Raw genomic sequence first — 17,934 nt, forward strand, 5'->3', positions numbered from 1 at the left:
AGCACCGCCATTCATTGTGATCATGGCTGATCATCCCCAATCAGTAACCCGTGCCTGCCTTCTCCCCATATGCCTTGATTCCACTGGTAACTAGAGCTCTATCTATCTAGAGCTCTATCTACCCGGAGCTCTATCTACCTAGAGCTCTAGATAGATAGAGCTCAATCTAACTAGAGCTCTATCGGGGAAGAAAATTAAATTGAGGCAGAGGTTCCCATGCTTTTGATTTGGAAGTTGCCTCTTACAGATCGTAGAATGATAGGGTGGCATGGTGGTAGAGCTGCTGCCTCACAGCGCCAGAGACTCTGGTTCGATCCTGACTATGGGTGCTGTCTGTACGGAGTTTATACGTTCTCCCCGTGACGTGTGGGTTTTCTCCGAGGTCTTCAGTTTCCTCCCACACTCCAAAGACGTGCGGGTTTGTAGGTTAATTGGCTTGGTATAAATGTACAATTGTCCCCAGTGTGTGTAGGATAGTGTTAGTGTGCGGGGATCGCTGGTCGGCGCGGACTCGGTGGGCCGAAGGGCCTGTCTCGGCGCTGTATCTCTAAGCTAAACAAAACTGTACAGCAAATGATAGAGGCCTTTTGGCCCATCTAACTGTGATCATCTCTCAGAAACAGCGGCCATGTTAGTTGAATCCCCACGTCCCTACAAATTCCATCTTATCAATTTACCTTCGAAGCTGCTGCTGAATCTGTGTCTTTTCCGGCAGCGCAAACGTAATTATCTTTTTACTTTGTCAAAACCCTTTAAAATCTCTCCCGCTCATAGCAGAACAGCCCCACTTTCCCGTGTCCCCACGTAAACTCCTTGGCATCTTTCGGGTAAATCTCTTGTTCCACCTTGCAAGGCCGTGACGGTATTCCTCGGAGTGCAGTGAATAGTTTAGCTGGGGTCTGACCGGTGATTTATGAAGGCGTAACTTCTCGCCTTTCCTCCCCCCCCCCCCCCCCCCCCCGCGAGCATCTATTTATTTCATCCAAATCGTGCGACTGAAAGCTTCGGTGTAAGAGAACGTATATTCATCATTGAACAGACCAGCCAGGGTGCATTGTATGGGCCCACCACTTTGTTATTGTTCCGTGACCCTTCAAATGCAGGGCAGGCCAAATCTCCAGCCAGAAACTACAGTATCTGCAACATTTAAATCAAAGTCATAGCGTGATACAGCGTGGAAACAGGCCCTGTGGCACAACTTGCCCACACCAACCAACATGTCCCTGCTACACTAGTCCCACCTGCCTGCCTTTAGTCCATATCCCTCCAAACCCGTCCTATCCATGTACCTGTCTAACTGTTTCTTCAACGTTGGGATAGTCCCAGCCTCAACTACCTCCTCTGGCAGCTTGTTCCACACACCTACCACCCTCTGTGTGAAAAAGTTATCCCTCATATTCCTATTAAATCTTTTCCCCCGTCACCTTGAACCTATGTCCTCTGGTCCTCGATTCCCCTACTCTGGGCAAGAGACTCTGTGCATCTACCCGATCTATTCCTCTCGTTGGTGCATGCATAAATAAAATGTGCATGCTAAATGAAAAGAGGGGGCAATTAATTTAAGAAATAAAATATAGATGCAATAAAATATAACCGCAGATACCGGTTTACAAAAAAAAACCCCAAAGTGCTGGAGCAACCCAGCGGGTCAAGCAGCATCTCTAGAAGCTGTGGATAGGTGACGTTTTGGGTAAGGTCCCGATAGATAAAATGTGCATGCTGAATGAAAAGAGGGGCCAATTAATTTAAGAAATAAAATGTAGACACATGGTTGGCTGTAGATGCCGGTTTACAAAAAAAAAAACACAAAGTGCTGGAGGAACCCAGCGGGTCAGGCAGCATCTCTGGAAGATGTGGGTAGCTGTCCTCGATTCACCGACTCTGGGCAAGAGACTCTGCCCAGTTGTTGCCGCCCCCTTAGCTCGAGCTGTAGATCGTAGCCACTGCCCGTGGAACAGGCACAGATGGGAGCTTGCTGACCTTACTCGAATGACCGGCATTCTTACTCGAATGCGAGAGGGGCTCCCTCCACAATCATTCAAACAGCCTGTGCGGTAGGCCAGGAAATTTGCCAACGGGAATAAAGGGATTAGTAGGTGGCTAACTGTGCATTGGGATTCCAACATGGTAACGTAGATATAACGAGACGCACCGATAAAGGGGAACCGAGAGGGATGTGTGAAATCCAAGGTGGCGCAGCGGTAGAGTTGCTGCCTCACAGCGCCAGAGACCCGTGTTCGATCCCGACCACGGGCTCTGCCTGTACATAGTTTGTACGTTCCCCCCGTGACCCGCGTGGGTTTTCTCCCGAGAACTTCGGTTTCCTCCCACACTCCAAAGACATACGGGTTTGTAGGTTAATTGGTTTGGCATAAATGTAGAAATTCTCCCTAGCGTGTGTAGGATAGTGTTAGTGTGCGGGGATCGCTGGTCGGCGCGGACTCGTTGGGCCGAAGGGCCTGTTTCCACGCTGTATCTCTGGACTAAACTAAATTAAACTGAAGAGGTTTTCCAGGACAGTAAGAAGCTTTAATAGTTATGGATTAGATATTATAAGCAGCAGAACTGAATAACTATTTCTGATGGTGATGGGTCAAAATCACAGCTTGCTGTTCAGAATTAAATCGAGGTGTGAAGGTTTACTGGAATGATGCTGAGCGGATAGTTTGGGATGCTAAACTGTTCTCTATGCTGCAAATTTACTTGATTCTTTTCCCCCTATTACTAGCTTATTAATGAAATGCTGGCCATTTCCCCTTGATTGAACATTACGATAACTAAGAAATGTACAATCAGTGCAAAAGCACAATTCTGTACCTCTCCACAAATGTGGAAATGTACCAGGAGAGGAGGAAAGAAAACTGCAGATGCTGGTTTAAATTGAAGGTAGACACAAAATGCTGGAGTAACTCAACGGGCTAGGCAGCAGCATCTCGGGAGAGAAGGAATGGGTGTCGGGTCGAGACCCTTCAGTCTGAAACATAGAAAATAGGTGCAGGAGTAGGCCATTCGGCCCTTGGAGCCTGCACTGCCATTCAATATGATCATGGCTGATCATCCAACTCAGTATCCCGTACCTGCCTTCTCTCCATACCCCCTGATCCCTTTAGCCACAAGGGCCACATCTAACTCCCTCTGAAATATAGCCAATGAACTGGCCTCAACTACCTTCTGTGGCAGAGAATTCCACAGACTCACCACTCTCTGTGTGAAGAAATGTTTTCTCATCTCGGTCCTAAAAGACTTCCCCCTTATCCATCAGCTGTGACCCCTGGTTCTGGAGTTCCCCAACATTGGAACAATCTTCCCGCATCTAGCCTCTCCAACCCCTTAACAATTTTATATGTTTCTATAAGATCCCCCCTCAGTCTTCTAAATTCCAGCGAGTACAAGCCGAGTCTATCCAGTCTTTCTTCATATGAAAGTCCTGCCATCCCAGGGATCAATCTGGTGAACCTTCTCTGTACTCCCTCTAAGGCTAGAATGTCTTTCCTCAGATTAGGAGACCAAAACTGTACACAATCTGTACACTGTACACTGAAGAAGAGTCTCAACCCGAAACGTCACCCATTCATTCTCTCCAGAGATGCTGCCTGACCCGCTGAGTTACTCCAGCATTTTGTGCCTACCGCGGAAATGTACAATCTGTGTCTGCGGCCCCCATTAAAAATGCAGGAAAAGTGAAGTTTCAAGAAAGCGTTGGAATTCAGATTGATGGGCGGCACGGTAGCACAGCGGTAGAGTTGCTGCTTTACAGCGAATGCAGCGCCGGAGACTCAGGTTCGATCCTGACTACGGGTGCTGCACTGTAAGGAGTTTGTACGTTCTCCCCGTGACCTGCGTGGGTTTTCTCCGAGATCTTCGGTTTCCTCCCACACTCCAAAGACGTACAGGTATGTAGGTTAATTGGCTGGGTAAAATGTAAAAAATTGTCCCTAGTGGGTGTAGGATAGTGTTAATGTACGGGGATCGCTGGGCGGCACGGACTTGGAGGGCCGAAAAGGCCTGTTTCCGGCTGTATATATATGATATGATATGATATGATGATCTGAATTTGAAGGCAAACGTGAGGTTGGCTTCACCCGAGTTCTGGAGTACTAACTTTTGTCTTTGAACCACTGAATTGAATATCCGTTTTCCTATCAGATTGTAGCTTTAGCACTAGAAATCTTGCCCCCCAGACCTCCAGTGCTTCTCAAAGCAGCAGCTGATAGAATCCAAATTCAGTGCGCAAAATTTCTTTGGTGGAAGAAAGAGAGAAAAATATATAAATCCTTATTTTCGCCGCGCTTTGCGTTGGTCTGCGGGAAGAAAGCCTATTGTTTGAGTGAATGTAGCTCTCGGGGTGAACTGTGACTCCTTGCGGTAAAGTTCCCGTGGTCACAGTTACACCTCGTGAAGCCGAGTGACTGTGATTGATGTGGTCTCGTTTTGTTCGGGAGGCTCGATGGCCGCTGGATGTTGGCCCCTCCCGTTACTGTGATGGCCGTTTCTTTCAGGAGGCGATTATGGATGGGACGGAGATCGCGGTGTCGCCCCGGAGCCTGCACAGCGAGCTGATGTGCCCCATCTGCCTGGACATGCTGAAGAACACCATGACCACCAAGGAGTGCCTGCACCGCTTCTGCTCCGACTGCATCGTCACCGCCCTGCGCAGCGGGTAGGCGCCGTTGCTGCCGTGTGTCAGAGACGTCGCCCGCGCACAGACGATGCCAGGGGTATCCAACAAATCATCCGCCAACATTCCCGTCACCTACAACGGGACCCCACCACTGGCCACATCTTCCCATCCCCTCCCCTTTCTGCGTTCCGCAGAGACCGTTCCCTCCGTAACTCCCTGGTCCACTCGTCTCTTCCCACCCAAACCACCCACCCCCGGGCACTTTCCCCTGCAACCGCACGAGATGCAACACCTGTCCCTTTACCTCCCCCCTCAACTCCATCCAAGGACCCAAACAGTCTTTCCGGGTGAGACAGAGGTTCACCTGCACCTCCTCCAACCTCATCTATTGCATCCGCTGCTCCAGATGTCAACTTATTTACATCGGCGAGACCAAGCGCAGGCTCGGCGATCGCTTCGCTCAACACCTGCGCTCGGTCCGCGTTGGCCAAACTGGTCTCCCAGTGGCCGAGCACTTCAACTCCCCCTCCCATTCCCAGTCTGACCTTCCTGTCATGGGCCTCCTCCAGTGCCATAGTGAGGCCCACCGGAAATTGGAGGAACAGCACCTCATATTTCGCCTGGGCAGTTTGCAGCCCAGTGGTATGAACATCGACTTCTCCCACTTTAGATAGTTCCTCTGTCCCTCTCTTCCCCTCCCCCTTCCCAGATCTCCCTCTATCTTCCTGTCTCCACCTATATCCTTCCTTTGTCCCGCCCCCCTGACATCAGTCTGAAGAAGGGTCTCGACCCGAAACGTCGCCCATTCCTTCTGAGATGCTGCCTGACCCGCTGAGTTACTCCAGCATTTTGTGAATAAATACCTTCGATTTGTACCCGCATCTGCAGTTATTGTCTTACAGTACCAGGGGTATTGATGCCAATCAGCTCCTTGCCTCGTTGTTCCAATGCATCGTTGGCAGATGTTGTCAGGCTACAACTCCAGTTTGACAACTGGGTGGGCCAGGTGATAAATGAGTGGGGAGGGGTGGCGCAGCTGTGCAGTGAGTCTAGTTTAGAAATGTTGTTGTTGTTGTTGTTCGTCCTTCGGGTTGGAAGATGACCACGACTTCACTTTCAGTTGGAGGATTGGTGGGTCCAGAAGTGACTGGTGAGGCCAATCCGGGCCCACACGTAGGACACAAGTGGATGGGTGCTGCAGTGGAAGTGGAGGTAGCCCGGGCCTTGCGTTTCCTCTGGGCCTCTGCAGTGCGTCTGTCCTCTGCTGCACGGGCTCCTGTGGTGAGCTTGCTACTCCAGGTTGGACGGTCCAGAGCAAGAGTCTCCCAAGTGCTGAGGTTGATGTCCAAGTCTTTGAGGGACACTTTGAGGCAGTCCTTAAACCGTTTCTTCTGTCCTCCTACTGAGCGCTTGCCCTGACACAGTTCTCCGTACAGAAGCTGTTTTGCCAGTCGACTCTCGGGCATTCTGACGACACGGCCTGCCCATCTGGCTTGGGCTTTCCGTAGGAGGGTGTGGACGCTGGGGATTCCGGCACGTTCCAAGACCTCTGTGTCGGGAATTTTGTCCTGCCACCTGATGTGAAGGAGTCTGCGTAGGCAGCTCAAGTGAAAGTGGTTGAGAAATACAGGCCCTTCGGCCCACCGGGTCCACACCGACCCCACATATTAACACAATCCTACACACAATCATTCCATTTACCAAGCCAATTAACCTGCATACCTGCACGTCTTTGGAGTGTGGGAGGAAACCGAAGATCTCGGAGAAACACCACACAGGTCACGGGGAGAAAGTACAGGCAGCGCCCGTAGTCGGGATGGAACCCGGGTCACCGGCACTGCGTTCGCTGTAAGGCAGCAACTCTACCGCCGCCCAAATGAAAGCTCACCCCAGGTGGGACTTGAACCCACAATCCCTGGCTCAGGAGGCCAGTGCCTTATCCATTATGCCACTGGGGCTGCATAATGTTGCTGCCTCGCAGCGCCACAGACCCGGGTTCCATCCTGACTGCGGGTGCTGTCTGTACGGAGTTTGCACGCTCTTTATTACGGGAAGATCTGAACATACAAGGAGGAGACTTACTGTAATTCTACTGTGCCTTTGGGAGTCTGCTTCTTCAGTGTCTGAAGAAGGGTCTCGACCCGAAACGTCGCCCATTCCTTCTCTCCAGAGATGCTGCCTGACCCGCTGAGTTACTCCAGCACTGTGTCTATCTTGAGCATTATGCCCATTTAAATCCTTTTCCCTTAGTTTAGGTTAGTTTTGAGGAAGTGTGGAAATAGGCCCTTCATCTACGTAAACCATCAGACTAGTCCTATGTTATCCCACTGCCAAATTAGTGAGTGTTGCCTGGTGTATATTGTTCACCCACGCCTCTGTCCTAGTATTAGTCCGAGAATTATTCCGGAGGGAGAGATACATCAGCCATGATTGGAGTAGACTTGAAGGGCTGAATGGCCTAATTCTACTCCTATCACCTATGACCTCATGATCATTAAGTCATAAGTAATAGTAGTAGAATAAGGCCATTCAGCCCATCAAGTCTACTCCAATCATGGCTGATCTATCTCCCTCCTAACCCCATTCTCCTGCCTTCTCCCCATAACCCCTGACACCCGCACTAATCAAGAATCTATCTATCTCTGCCTTAAATATATCCACTGACTTGGCCTCCACAGCCGTCTGTGGCAAAGAATTCCACAGATTCACCACCCTCTGACTAAAGAAATTCCTCCTCATCTCCCTCCTAAAAGAAGGTCCTTTAATTCTGAGGCTGTGCCCTCTGGTCCCAGACTCTCCCACTAGTGGAAACATCCTCTCAACATCCACTCTATCCAGGCCGCTCACTATTCTGTACGTTTCAATGAGGTCCCCCCCCTCATTCCTCTAAACTCCAGCGAGTACAGGCCCAGTGCCGACAAACGCTCATCATGGGTTAACCCACTCATTCCTGGGATTGTTTTTGTAAACCTCCTCTGGACCCTCTCCAGAGCCAGCACATCCTTCCTCAGATATGGGGCCCAAACTGCTCACATGGCTCCAAATGCGGCCCGACCAGCGCCTTATACAGCCTCAGCATCACATCCCTGTTTTTGTGTACAAGCCCGCTCGAGATAAATGCTAGCATTGAGTCTGCTTTCTTTACTACCGATGCCTGTCTTGATTTTATGCGTGAACATTGTATAATTATATACCATCTATAATGTAGAGATTTCAACCAAAATATTATTTTAAAAAATTTATTGATACATTGCGGAAATGGGCCCTTCGGCCCACCAGGTCTGTGCTAACCAGCGATCCCCGCACACTAACGCTATCCTACACACACACTAGGGGACAATTTTGTCAGAATACCCGAGAGTCGATTGCCAAAACAGCTTCTGTATGGAGAACTGTGTCAGGGCAAGCCCTCAGTAGGAGGGCAGAAGAAACGGTTTAAGGACTGCCTCAAAGTGTCCCTCAAAGACTTGGACATCAACCTCAGCACTTGGGAGTCTCTTGCTCTGGACCGTCCAACCTGGAGTAGCAAGCTCACCACAGGAGCCCGTGCAGCAGAGAACAGACGCACTAGAGAGGCACAGAGGAAACGCACCGCGCGCAAGGCCCGGGCTACCTCCACTTCCACTGCAGCACCCATCCACTCGTGTCCTACGTGTGGGCAATAGAGAATAGACAATAGGTGCAGGAGGATGCCATTCGGCCCTTCGAGCCACCACCGCCATTCAATGTGATCATGGCTGATCATTCTCAATCAGTACCCCGTTCCTGCCTTCTCCCCATACCCCCTGACCCCGCTATCCTTAAGAGCTCCATCTAGCTCTCTCTTGAATGCATTCAGAGAATTGGCCTCCACTGCCTTCTGAGGCAGAGAATTCCACAGATCTACAACCCTCTGGCTGAAAATGTTTTTCCTCATCTCAGTTCTAAATGGCCTACCCCTTATTCTTAAACTGTGTGGCCCCTGATTCTGGACTCCCCCAACATTGGGAACATGTTTCCTGCCTCTAAAGTGTCCAACCCCTTAATAATCTTATACGTTTTGATAAGACCCCCTCTCATCCTTCTAAATTCCAGTGTATACAAGCCTGGTCGCTCCAGTCTTTCAACATATGACAGTCCCGCCATTCCGGGAATTAACCTAGTAAACCCACGCTGCACGCCCTCAATAGCAAGAATATCCTTCCTCAAATTTGGAGACCAAAACTGCACACAGTACTCCAATGTGATCATTCTCAATCAGTACCCCGTTCCTCCCGGATTGGCCTCACCAATCACTTCCGGACCCACAGTCACCAATCCTCCAACTGAAAGTGAAGTCGTGGTCATCTTCCAACCCGAAGGACGATCAACAGGAGACAATTTACTATATTCCCAAAGCCAATTGACTTACAAGCCCGCACGTCTTTGGAGTGCGGGAGGAAACCGGAGCACCCGGAGAAAACCCACGCAGGTCACGGGGAGAACGTACAACCTCCGTACAGACAGCACCCGTAGTCAGGGTGGAACCCGGGTCTCTGGCGCTGTGAGGCAGCAACTCTACCGCTGCACCACCGTGCTGCCCTCTCTGCGCCACTGTGCCCATGCCACCAAGCCACATGGTACACTTGGGGAGATGGCCACAATCTTGGTCAAAGAGCTGGATTTCCTAGAGCATCATATACAAGGAAAGACTTGTTCAGGATTCAGGATATCTGTATTGGTCACCCACAGTCCAACAATAAGAGCAATAAAATAAGCAAATTACACAACCCCAACCAACACAAAAAAAAGAAACACCCATCACAGTGAGTCCCACAGTTGAGTGGGACTTTCAGAATTTACGGCCTTGCAGCTGAAGGCTTGCTGCCAACGTTGGACTAAAACTTTGAGACGTTTCATTGGTTTCTGTGGCAGGGCATGCCGGCATGGTGGAGCAGCGGTAGAGTTGCTGCCTTATTGACCCAGGTTTGATCCCGACTGCGGGCGCTGTCTGTGTGGGGTTTGCATGTTCTCCCCGTGACCACGTGGGTTTTCTCCGGGTACTCTGGTTTCCTCCCACATAAAGATGCACAGGTTTGTAGGTTATTTGGCTTCAGTAAAAATTCTAAATTGTCCCTAGTGTGCGGGGATCGCTGGTCAGCACGGACTCGGTGGGCTGAAGGGCCTGTTTCTATGCTGTATCTCTAAAGTCTAAAATCTAAAGATAGAATTAGTATACAGGCGATCGCTGGTTGGCACGGACTCGGTGGGCCGAAGGGCCTGTTTCCATGCTGTATCTCTGAACTAAAGTTAAGATCACTGGTCCACAACTGAATAATTCTCCAATGAGCTAACGTGCGTTTGTCTTTGTTTAAAAATTTTTTTTAATCAGGAACAAAGAATGCCCCACGTGTCGAAAGAAGCTGGTGTCCAAGCGATCGCTCCGGCCAGATCCAAATTTCGACGCGCTGATCTGCAAGATCTATCCGAGCAGGGACGAGTACGAGGCGCATCAGGATCGGGTGCTGGCCCGGTTAAGCAGGCTCCACAACCCACAGGCCCTCAGCAGCAGCATTGAGGAGGGCTTGAAAATGCAGGCCATGCACAGGTGAGAGAGGGCTGGAACTGCGCGGTAAACGACGACCTTCCCCTCCCACAACTCTGGCGGCCGTCTCGCTCCGCACCTCCGCTCAGGCTGCCGGGACCTGCCCGATCTCGGGCGGCACGGTGGCGCTGCGGTAGAGTTTTTTTTTTAGAGATACAGCGCGGAAACAGGCCCTTCGGCCCACCGAGTCCGCGCCACCCAGCGATCCCCGCACACTAACACTATCCTACACACACTAGGGACAATTTTTACATTTTACCCAGCAACTTAACCTACACACCTGTACGTCTTTGGAGTGTGGGAGGAAACCGAAGATCTCGGAGAAAACCCACGCAGGCCACGGGGAGAACGTACAAACTCCGTACAGACGGCGCCCGTAGTCGGGATCGAACCTGAGTCTCCGGCGCTGCATTCGCTGTAAGGCAGCAACTCTACCGCTGCGCTACCGTGCCGCCCCTTACTGCCTTACAGCGAATGCAGCGCTGGAGACTCAGGTTCGATCCTGACTACGTCTGTACGGAGTTTGCACGTTCCTACACACCTGACTACGTCTTTTCGGTTTCCTCCCACACTCCAAAGACGTGCAGGTGTGTAGGTTAGTTGACTGGGTAAATGTAAAAATTGTCCCTAGTGTGTGTAGGATAGTGTTAGTGTGCGGGGATCGCTGGGCGGCGCGGACCCGGTGGGCCGAAGGGCCTGTTTCCGCGCTGTATATCTAAATCTAAATCTCCCGGTTGCTCAACACACCTTACGGCTTGTACTCGCTGGAATTTAGAAGATTGAGGGGGGATCTTATAGAAACTTACAAAATTCTTAAGGGGTTGGACAGGCTAGATGCAGGAAGATTGTTCCCGATGTTGGGGAAGTCCAGAACAAGGGGTCACAGTTTAAGGATAAGGGGGAAGTCTTTTAGGACCGAGATGAGAAAGTTTTTTTTCACACAGAGTGGTGAGTCTGTGGAATTCTCTGCCACAGAAGGTAGTTGAGGCCAGTTCATTGACTATATTTAAGAGGGAGTTAGATGTGGCCCTTGTGGCTAAAGGGATCAGGGGGTATGGAGAGAAGGCAGGTACGGGATACTGAGCTGGATGATCAGCCATGATCATATTGAATGGCGGTGCAGGCTCGAAGGGCCGAATGGCCTCCTCCTGCACCTATTTTCTATGTTTCCCTCTAGATAGACACAAAATGCTGGAGTAACTCAGCGGGACAGGCAGCATCTCCAGAGAGAAGGAATGGGTGACGTTTCGGGTCGAGACCCTTCTTTAGACTGGGAGTCGGGGGGGCGGGGGGGAGAGGGAGATACATAGATAAGGAAGTGTAAGGTGTGAAACCAGGACAAAGGGCGTGGAGATCAATGAAAATGGAGAGTAGATCATTGTTGGCTGGGAGAAAGTAACAACAAAGCAGACTGAGATAAAAGGTATCACAAAATGCTGGAGTAACTCAGCGGGTCAGGCAGCATCTCAGGAGAGAAGGAATGGGTGACGTTTCGGGTCGATCTCCCTCTATCTTCCTGTCTCCACCTATATCCTTCCTTTGTCCCGCCCCCCTGTCATCAGTCTGAAGAAGGGTCTCGACCCGAAACGTCGCCCATTCCTTCTCTCCTGAGATGCTGCCTGACCCGCTGAGTTACTCCAGCATTTTGTGATACCTTCGATTTGCACCAGCATCTGCAGTTATTTTCCTACAAAACTGAGATAAAATGTAGTCGGAGACAGTCGGAGTGCTGGGAAGGGGGGAGGGATGGAGAGAGAGAGGGGAAGCAAGGGGTACTTGAAGTCCCTACACACTTTAATGCCATTCCCATTCTGTCCTGGGCCTCCTCCACTGTCAGAGTGAGGCCAAATGCAAATTGGAGGAACAGCACCTCATATTTCGCTTGGTCAGGGGTATGAATATTAATTTTTCTAACTTCAAGTAACCCCGGCCTTCCCTCTCTCTCCGTCCCTCCCCCCACCCAGGTCACACCAGCTTCTCGTTCTCACCCAGCACACAGCCGACAATGGCCTGTTGCCTTTATCATCGTTACTATTTTTGCACGTCTTTCATTCATGTGTTCTATATCACCGTCTATATCTCTCGTTTCCCTTTCCCGTGACTTTCAGTCTGAAGAAGGGCCCTGACCCGAAACGTCACCCGTTCCTTCTCTCCAGAGATGCTGCCTGTCCCGCTGAGTTACTCCAGCATTTCGTGTCTATCTGTGGTTTGGTTTAGTTTAGTTTAGATATACAATGCAGAAACAGGCAATTCGGCCCACCGAGTCTGCGCCGACCAGCGATCCCCGCACATTAACACCATCCTTCACGCACTAAAGACAATTTACATTCATACCGAGCCAATTAAGCTACAAACCTGCACGTCTTTGGAGTGTGGAAGGAAACTGAAGATCACGGAGAAAACAAACACGGTCACGGGGAGAACGTACAAACTCCGCACAGACAGCACATGTAGTTGTGATCGAACCTGGGTTTCTGGTTCTGTAAGGCAGCAACTCTATTCCACCATGCTGCCCGTAGCTTATTATAGAAACATAGACAATAGGTGCAGGAGTAACCTATTTGGCCCTTCGAGCCAGCACTGCCATTCAATATGGTCATGGCTGATCATCCAGAATCAGTACCCCGTTCCTGCCTTCTCCCCATATCCCTTGATTCCGTTAGCCCTAAGAGCTAAATCTGACTCTCCCTTGAAAACATCCAGTGAATTGGCCTCCACTGCCTTCTGTGGCAGAGAATTCTACAGATTCACAACTCTCTGGGTGAAAACGTTTTTATTCATCTCAGTCCTAAATGGCCGACCCCTTATTCTTAAACTGTCACCCCTGGTTTTGGACTCACCAAACATGGGGAACATTTTTCCTGCATCTAGCCAGTCCAATTTCTTAAGAATTTTACATGTTTCTATAAGATCCCCTCTAATCCTTCTAAATTCCAGCGAATACACGCCCAGTCGATCCATTCTTTCATCATATGTAAGTCCCGCCATCCCGGGGATTAACCTGGTGAACCTACGCTGCACTCCCTCAATAGCAAGAATGTCCTTCCTCAAATTAGGAGACCAAAACTGCACACAGTACTCCAGGTGCGGTCTCGCCAGGGCCCTGTACAACTGCAGTAGGACCTCCTTGCTTATTGTACTCAAATCCTCTCGCTATGAAGGCCAACATGCCATTAGCTTTCTTCACTGCCTGCTGAACCTGCATGGTTACTTTCAGTGACTGATGTAAAAGGGCACCCAGGTCTCAATAGACAATAGACATTAGGTGCAGGAGGAGGCCATTCGGCCCTTTGAGAATGATTCAATGTGATCATGGGTGATCATTATCTGAATGGTGAGTGGGTGGATGCTTGGCAGATGCAGTTTAATGTGGATAAGTGTGAGTTTATCCACTTTGGTGGTAAGAATAGGAAGGCAGATTATTATCTGAATGGTATCGTTAGGAAAAGGGGACGTACAACGTGATCTGGGTGTCCTAGTGCATCAGTCACTGAAAGGAAACATGCAGGTACAGCAGGCAGTGAAGAAAGTCAATGGAATGTTGGCCTTCATAACAAGAGGAGTTGAGTATAGGAGCAAAGAGGTCCTTCTGCAGTTGTACAGGGCCCTAGTGAGACCGCACCTGGAGTACTGTGTGCAGTTTTGGTCTCCAAATTTGAGGAAGGATATTCTTGCTATTGAGGGCGTGTAGCCTAGGTTCACTAGGTTAATTCCCGGAATGGCGGGACTGTCGTATGTTGAAAGGCTGGAGCAATTAGGCTTGTATACACTGGAATTTAGAAGGATGAGGGGGGATCTTATTGAAACATATAAGATAATTAGGGGATTGGACACATTAGAGGCAGGAAACATGTTCCCAATGTTGGGGGAGTCCAGAACCAGGGGCCATCGTTTAAGAATAAGGGTTAGGGCATTTAGAACGGAGATGAGGAAGAACTTTTTCAGTCAGAGAGTTGTGAAGGTGTGGAATTCTCTGCCTCAGAAGGCAGTGGAGGCCAGTTCGTTGGATGCTTTCAAGAGAGAGCTGGATAGAGCTCTTAAGGATAGCGGAGTCAGGGGGTACGGGGAGAAGGCAGGAACGGGGTACTGATTGAGAATGATCAGCCATGATCACATTGAATGGCGGTGCTGGCTCGAAGGGCTAAATGGCCTACTCCTGCACCTATTGTCTATTGTCTATTCTCAATCAGTACCCCGTTCCTGCCTTCTCGTTGCACCTCCCTTTTTTGTTGATCTGACCAATCAACACAAATAATACAGCAAGATACAAAATAATATAACACGCTGAGACAGCTAACAAACACACATGGCTCCTGCAGTTCCCAACAAAGGGATCCGAGGATGTGCAAGGCAAAGAAAAACTGCAGATGCTGGTTAAAATCGAAGGCAGACACAAGATGCTGGAGTAACTCAGCGGGTCAGGCAGCATCTCGGGAGAGAAGGGATGGGCGAGCTGAAACGTCACCCAGAGATGCTTCCTGACCCGCTGAGTTGCTCTGGCACCGTGTGCCTGCCTGCAGATTCTGCACACAGGCGGCAAGGGAGGCGAGGGTGCGTGCTGGTCGCTATGCTAACCGCGGTGGGTCTGCGTTGCCTGTCGGCAGGGCCCAGCGGGTGAGGAAGCCACCGCACGAGTCGGACAACACCACGTTCAGCGGCGGCGAGGACAACTGCGACAGCCGCTCGCACATCAGCAACGTGTCCACCCACAGCAACCAGGAGGCCGGGCCCAGCCGCAAGCGCTCCAAGGCCTCCGACGAGTCCTGCCCCGAGCTGGACAACTCGCGGGAGGCCCCCGCCAGCCCCGACGTGGTGGGGGACTCCTGCAGCGAGATCGAGCTGGTCTTCAGGCCCCACCCCGTGCTGGTCGACAAGGACGAGTACTCCCAAACCAGGTAAGCACGCGGAAGGCACCCGGTCTCAAGCAGGGTCCCCACGCCAACCTGAGGAAGGGTCTCCAGTATTTTGTACTTGTCCACGTTCTCCAGAGATGCTGCCCAACCCGCTGAGTTACTCCAGTATTTTGTACCTGTCCACATTCTCCAGAGATGCTGCCCGACCCGCTGAGTTACTCCAGTATTTTGTACCTGTCCACGTTCTCCAGAGATGCTGCCCGACCCGCTGAGTTACTCCAGTATTTTGTACCTGTCCACGTTCTCCAGAGATGCTGCCTGACTCGCTGAGTTACTCCAGCATTTTGTACCTGTCCACGTTCTCCAGAGATGCTGCCTGACCCGCTGAGTTACTCCAGCATTTTGTACCTCAATATCAATAGTAATTTATTTGTCACGTACACATAAATGTGCAGTGAAATGAAAAATTACCCGCAGTTCAACAATAAGACCAATAAGAATAATCAATAAAAATGCAATAACACACACAATCATAAACTAACACCAAAGAAAAGAAACATCCATCACAGTGAGTCTCCTCCAGTCACCTCCTCACTGTGATGGAAGGCCAGAATGTCTTTTCTCTTCCCAGCCGTCTTCTCCCGCGGTCAGGCTGTTGGAGTTGCCAGGTCGGGGCGGCCTGTCCACGTTCTCCAGAGATGCTGCCCGACCCGCTGAGTTACTCCAGCACTCTGTGTCTACCGACACCATCCTGCTGAGTTTGGTTTAGTTTGGTTTAGTTTAGTTTAGAGATACAGCGCGGAAACAGGCCCTTCGGCCCATCGGGTCCGCACCGACCAGCGATCCCCGCACACTAACACTATCCTACACCCACACTAGGGACAATTTTTACGTTTACCAAGCCAATTAATCTGCATACCTGCACGTCTTTGGAGTGTGGGAGGAAACCGAAGATCTCGGAGAAAACCCACGCAGGTCACGGGGAGAACGTACAAACTCCGTACAGACAGCGCCCGTGGTCGGGATGGTACCCGGGTCTCCGGCGCTGCATTCACTGTAAGGCAGCAACTCTACCACTGTGCCACCGTGACCGCCCCGAAGAGATGGAGTCCCAAAGTTGAGAGATGGATAGGACGGGTTTGGAGGGGTATGGACCAAGCGCAGGCAGGTGGGACTAGTGTAACTGGGGCATGTGTGGGCGTCGGGCCCAAAAGGCCTTTTTCCACACTGTATCACTCGACAGCGCAGAAACTGTCCCTTCGGCCCACCGGGTCCGCGCCGACCAGCGATCCCCGCACATTGATGCCATCCTACACACACTAGGGACTATTTTTACATTTACACCAAGCCAATTAACCTACAAACCTGCACGTCTTTGGAGTGTGAGAGGAAGCCTGAGCTCCTGGAGAACGCCCACATAGATCGCGGGGAGAACGTACAAACTCTGTGCAGACCCGAGAAGGGCCACCTACCTACCAGATGCTGCCTGACCTGCTGAGTCACTCTTGCACTTTCCCCCTTTTTTCCCCCCTATTTCCGCATTTCCTTGTTTCTACGCTGACAATTACTCATTAGACTAGTACCTAAACAGATGTACAGCACTTTGGGTAACGTGGGTTGTTTTTAAATGTGCTATACAAATAAAATTGACTTGACTTGACTTGAGACTCCAGTTTCCCCCCACGTCCCAAAGACCAAAGAAGGGTCGCAACACCAAAAGTCACCACCTGGGATGTTGCCTGGCCCGCTGAGTTACTGCAGCACTTTAGTTTAGTTTAGAGATACAGCGCGGAAACAGGCCCTTCAGCCCACCGAGTCCGCGCCGACCAGCGATCCCCGCACACTAACACTATCCTACACCCACCAGGGACAATGTTTACATTTACACCAAGCCAATTTTAACCTACAAACCTGCACGTCTTTGGAGTGTGGGAGGAAACCTGAGCTCCGGGAGAAAACCCACGCTGGAGACTGGAGCGACTAGGCTTGTATACACTGGAATTTAGAAGGATGAGAGGAGATCTTATCGAAACGTATAAGATTATTAAGGGGTTGGACACGTTAGAGGCAGGAAACATGTTCCCAATGTTGGGGGAGTCCAGAACCAGGGGCCACACAGTTTAAGAATAAGGGGTAGGCCATTTAGAACGGAGATGAGGAAAAACTTTTTCAGTCAGAGAGTTGTAAATCTGTGGAATTCACTGCCTCAGAAGGCAGTGGAGGCCAATTCTCTGAATGCATTCAAGAGAGAGCTAGATAGAGCTCTTAAGGATAGCGGAGTCAGGGGGTATGGGGAGAAGGCAGGAACGGGGTACTGATTGAGAATGATCAGCCATGATCACATTGAATGGCGGTGCTGGCTCGAAGGGCCGAATGGCCTCCTGCACCTATTGTCCATTGTCACACAGGTCACGGGGAGAACGTACAAACTCTACAGACAGCGCCCGTAGTCAGGATTGAACCCGGGTCTCTGGCGCTGTGAGGCAGCAACTCTGCCGCTGCTCCACCCAGTGCCCTGTGTAGCCCCGTGCTACAAGGTTACTCCAGCACTTTGTGTCTATCCGTGGCACACCAGCTTTTGCAGTTCCCTGATCCTACACTGAGAATTACTGATTGAACTCCGGTTTCCCCCACATCCCAAAGATCCCGACCCCAAACGTCACCTCCATGGATGTGGGAGATAGATGTGAGACGCCAATTCTTAAGGCTGTGTCAGTGTGCCACCCTTTTAGACTTGAGAGAGACACAGTGCGGAAACAGGCCCTTCGGCCCACCGAGTCCACGCTGACCAGCGATCCCTGCACACTAGCACTATCTACGCACTAGGAACAATTTACAATTTTACCATTTTATCGAAATTAACTTACAAACCTGCGCGTCCAGTCTTGTTGCCTGAC

At 50.6% G+C, this 17,934-nt stretch overlaps 1 protein-coding gene and 1 non-coding gene across 5 annotated transcripts in view; one reads left to right on the top strand and one right to left on the bottom strand.

Annotated features, from left to right (window-relative positions):
* The window catches only part of LOC144603198 (E3 ubiquitin-protein ligase RING2-A-like), a 41,316-nt gene that overhangs the window by 14,959 nt on the left and 8,423 nt on the right, over positions 1 to 17,934 (top strand). For all 4 annotated transcript variants that reach the window (XM_078416379.1, XM_078416380.1, XM_078416381.1 and 1 more), the window contains exons 3-5: positions 4,500 to 4,660; positions 9,972 to 10,187; positions 14,789 to 15,079. In XM_078416379.1, coding sequence (XP_078272505.1) covers positions 4,500 to 4,660; positions 9,972 to 10,187; positions 14,789 to 15,079 — 668 coding nt within the window. The remainder of the gene's footprint in view (positions 1 to 4,499; positions 4,661 to 9,971; positions 10,188 to 14,788; positions 15,080 to 17,934) is intronic.
* trnar-ccu (transfer RNA arginine (anticodon CCU)) lies at positions 6,507 to 6,579 on the bottom strand. Its single transcript has one exon. It is a non-coding gene; the product is annotated as a tRNA-Arg (tRNA).

The sequence above is a fragment of the Rhinoraja longicauda genome, chromosome 19 (assembly GCF_053455715.1).
Source record: "Rhinoraja longicauda isolate Sanriku21f chromosome 19, sRhiLon1.1, whole genome shotgun sequence".
Lineage (NCBI taxonomy): Eukaryota > Metazoa > Chordata > Chondrichthyes > Rajiformes > Arhynchobatidae > Rhinoraja > Rhinoraja longicauda.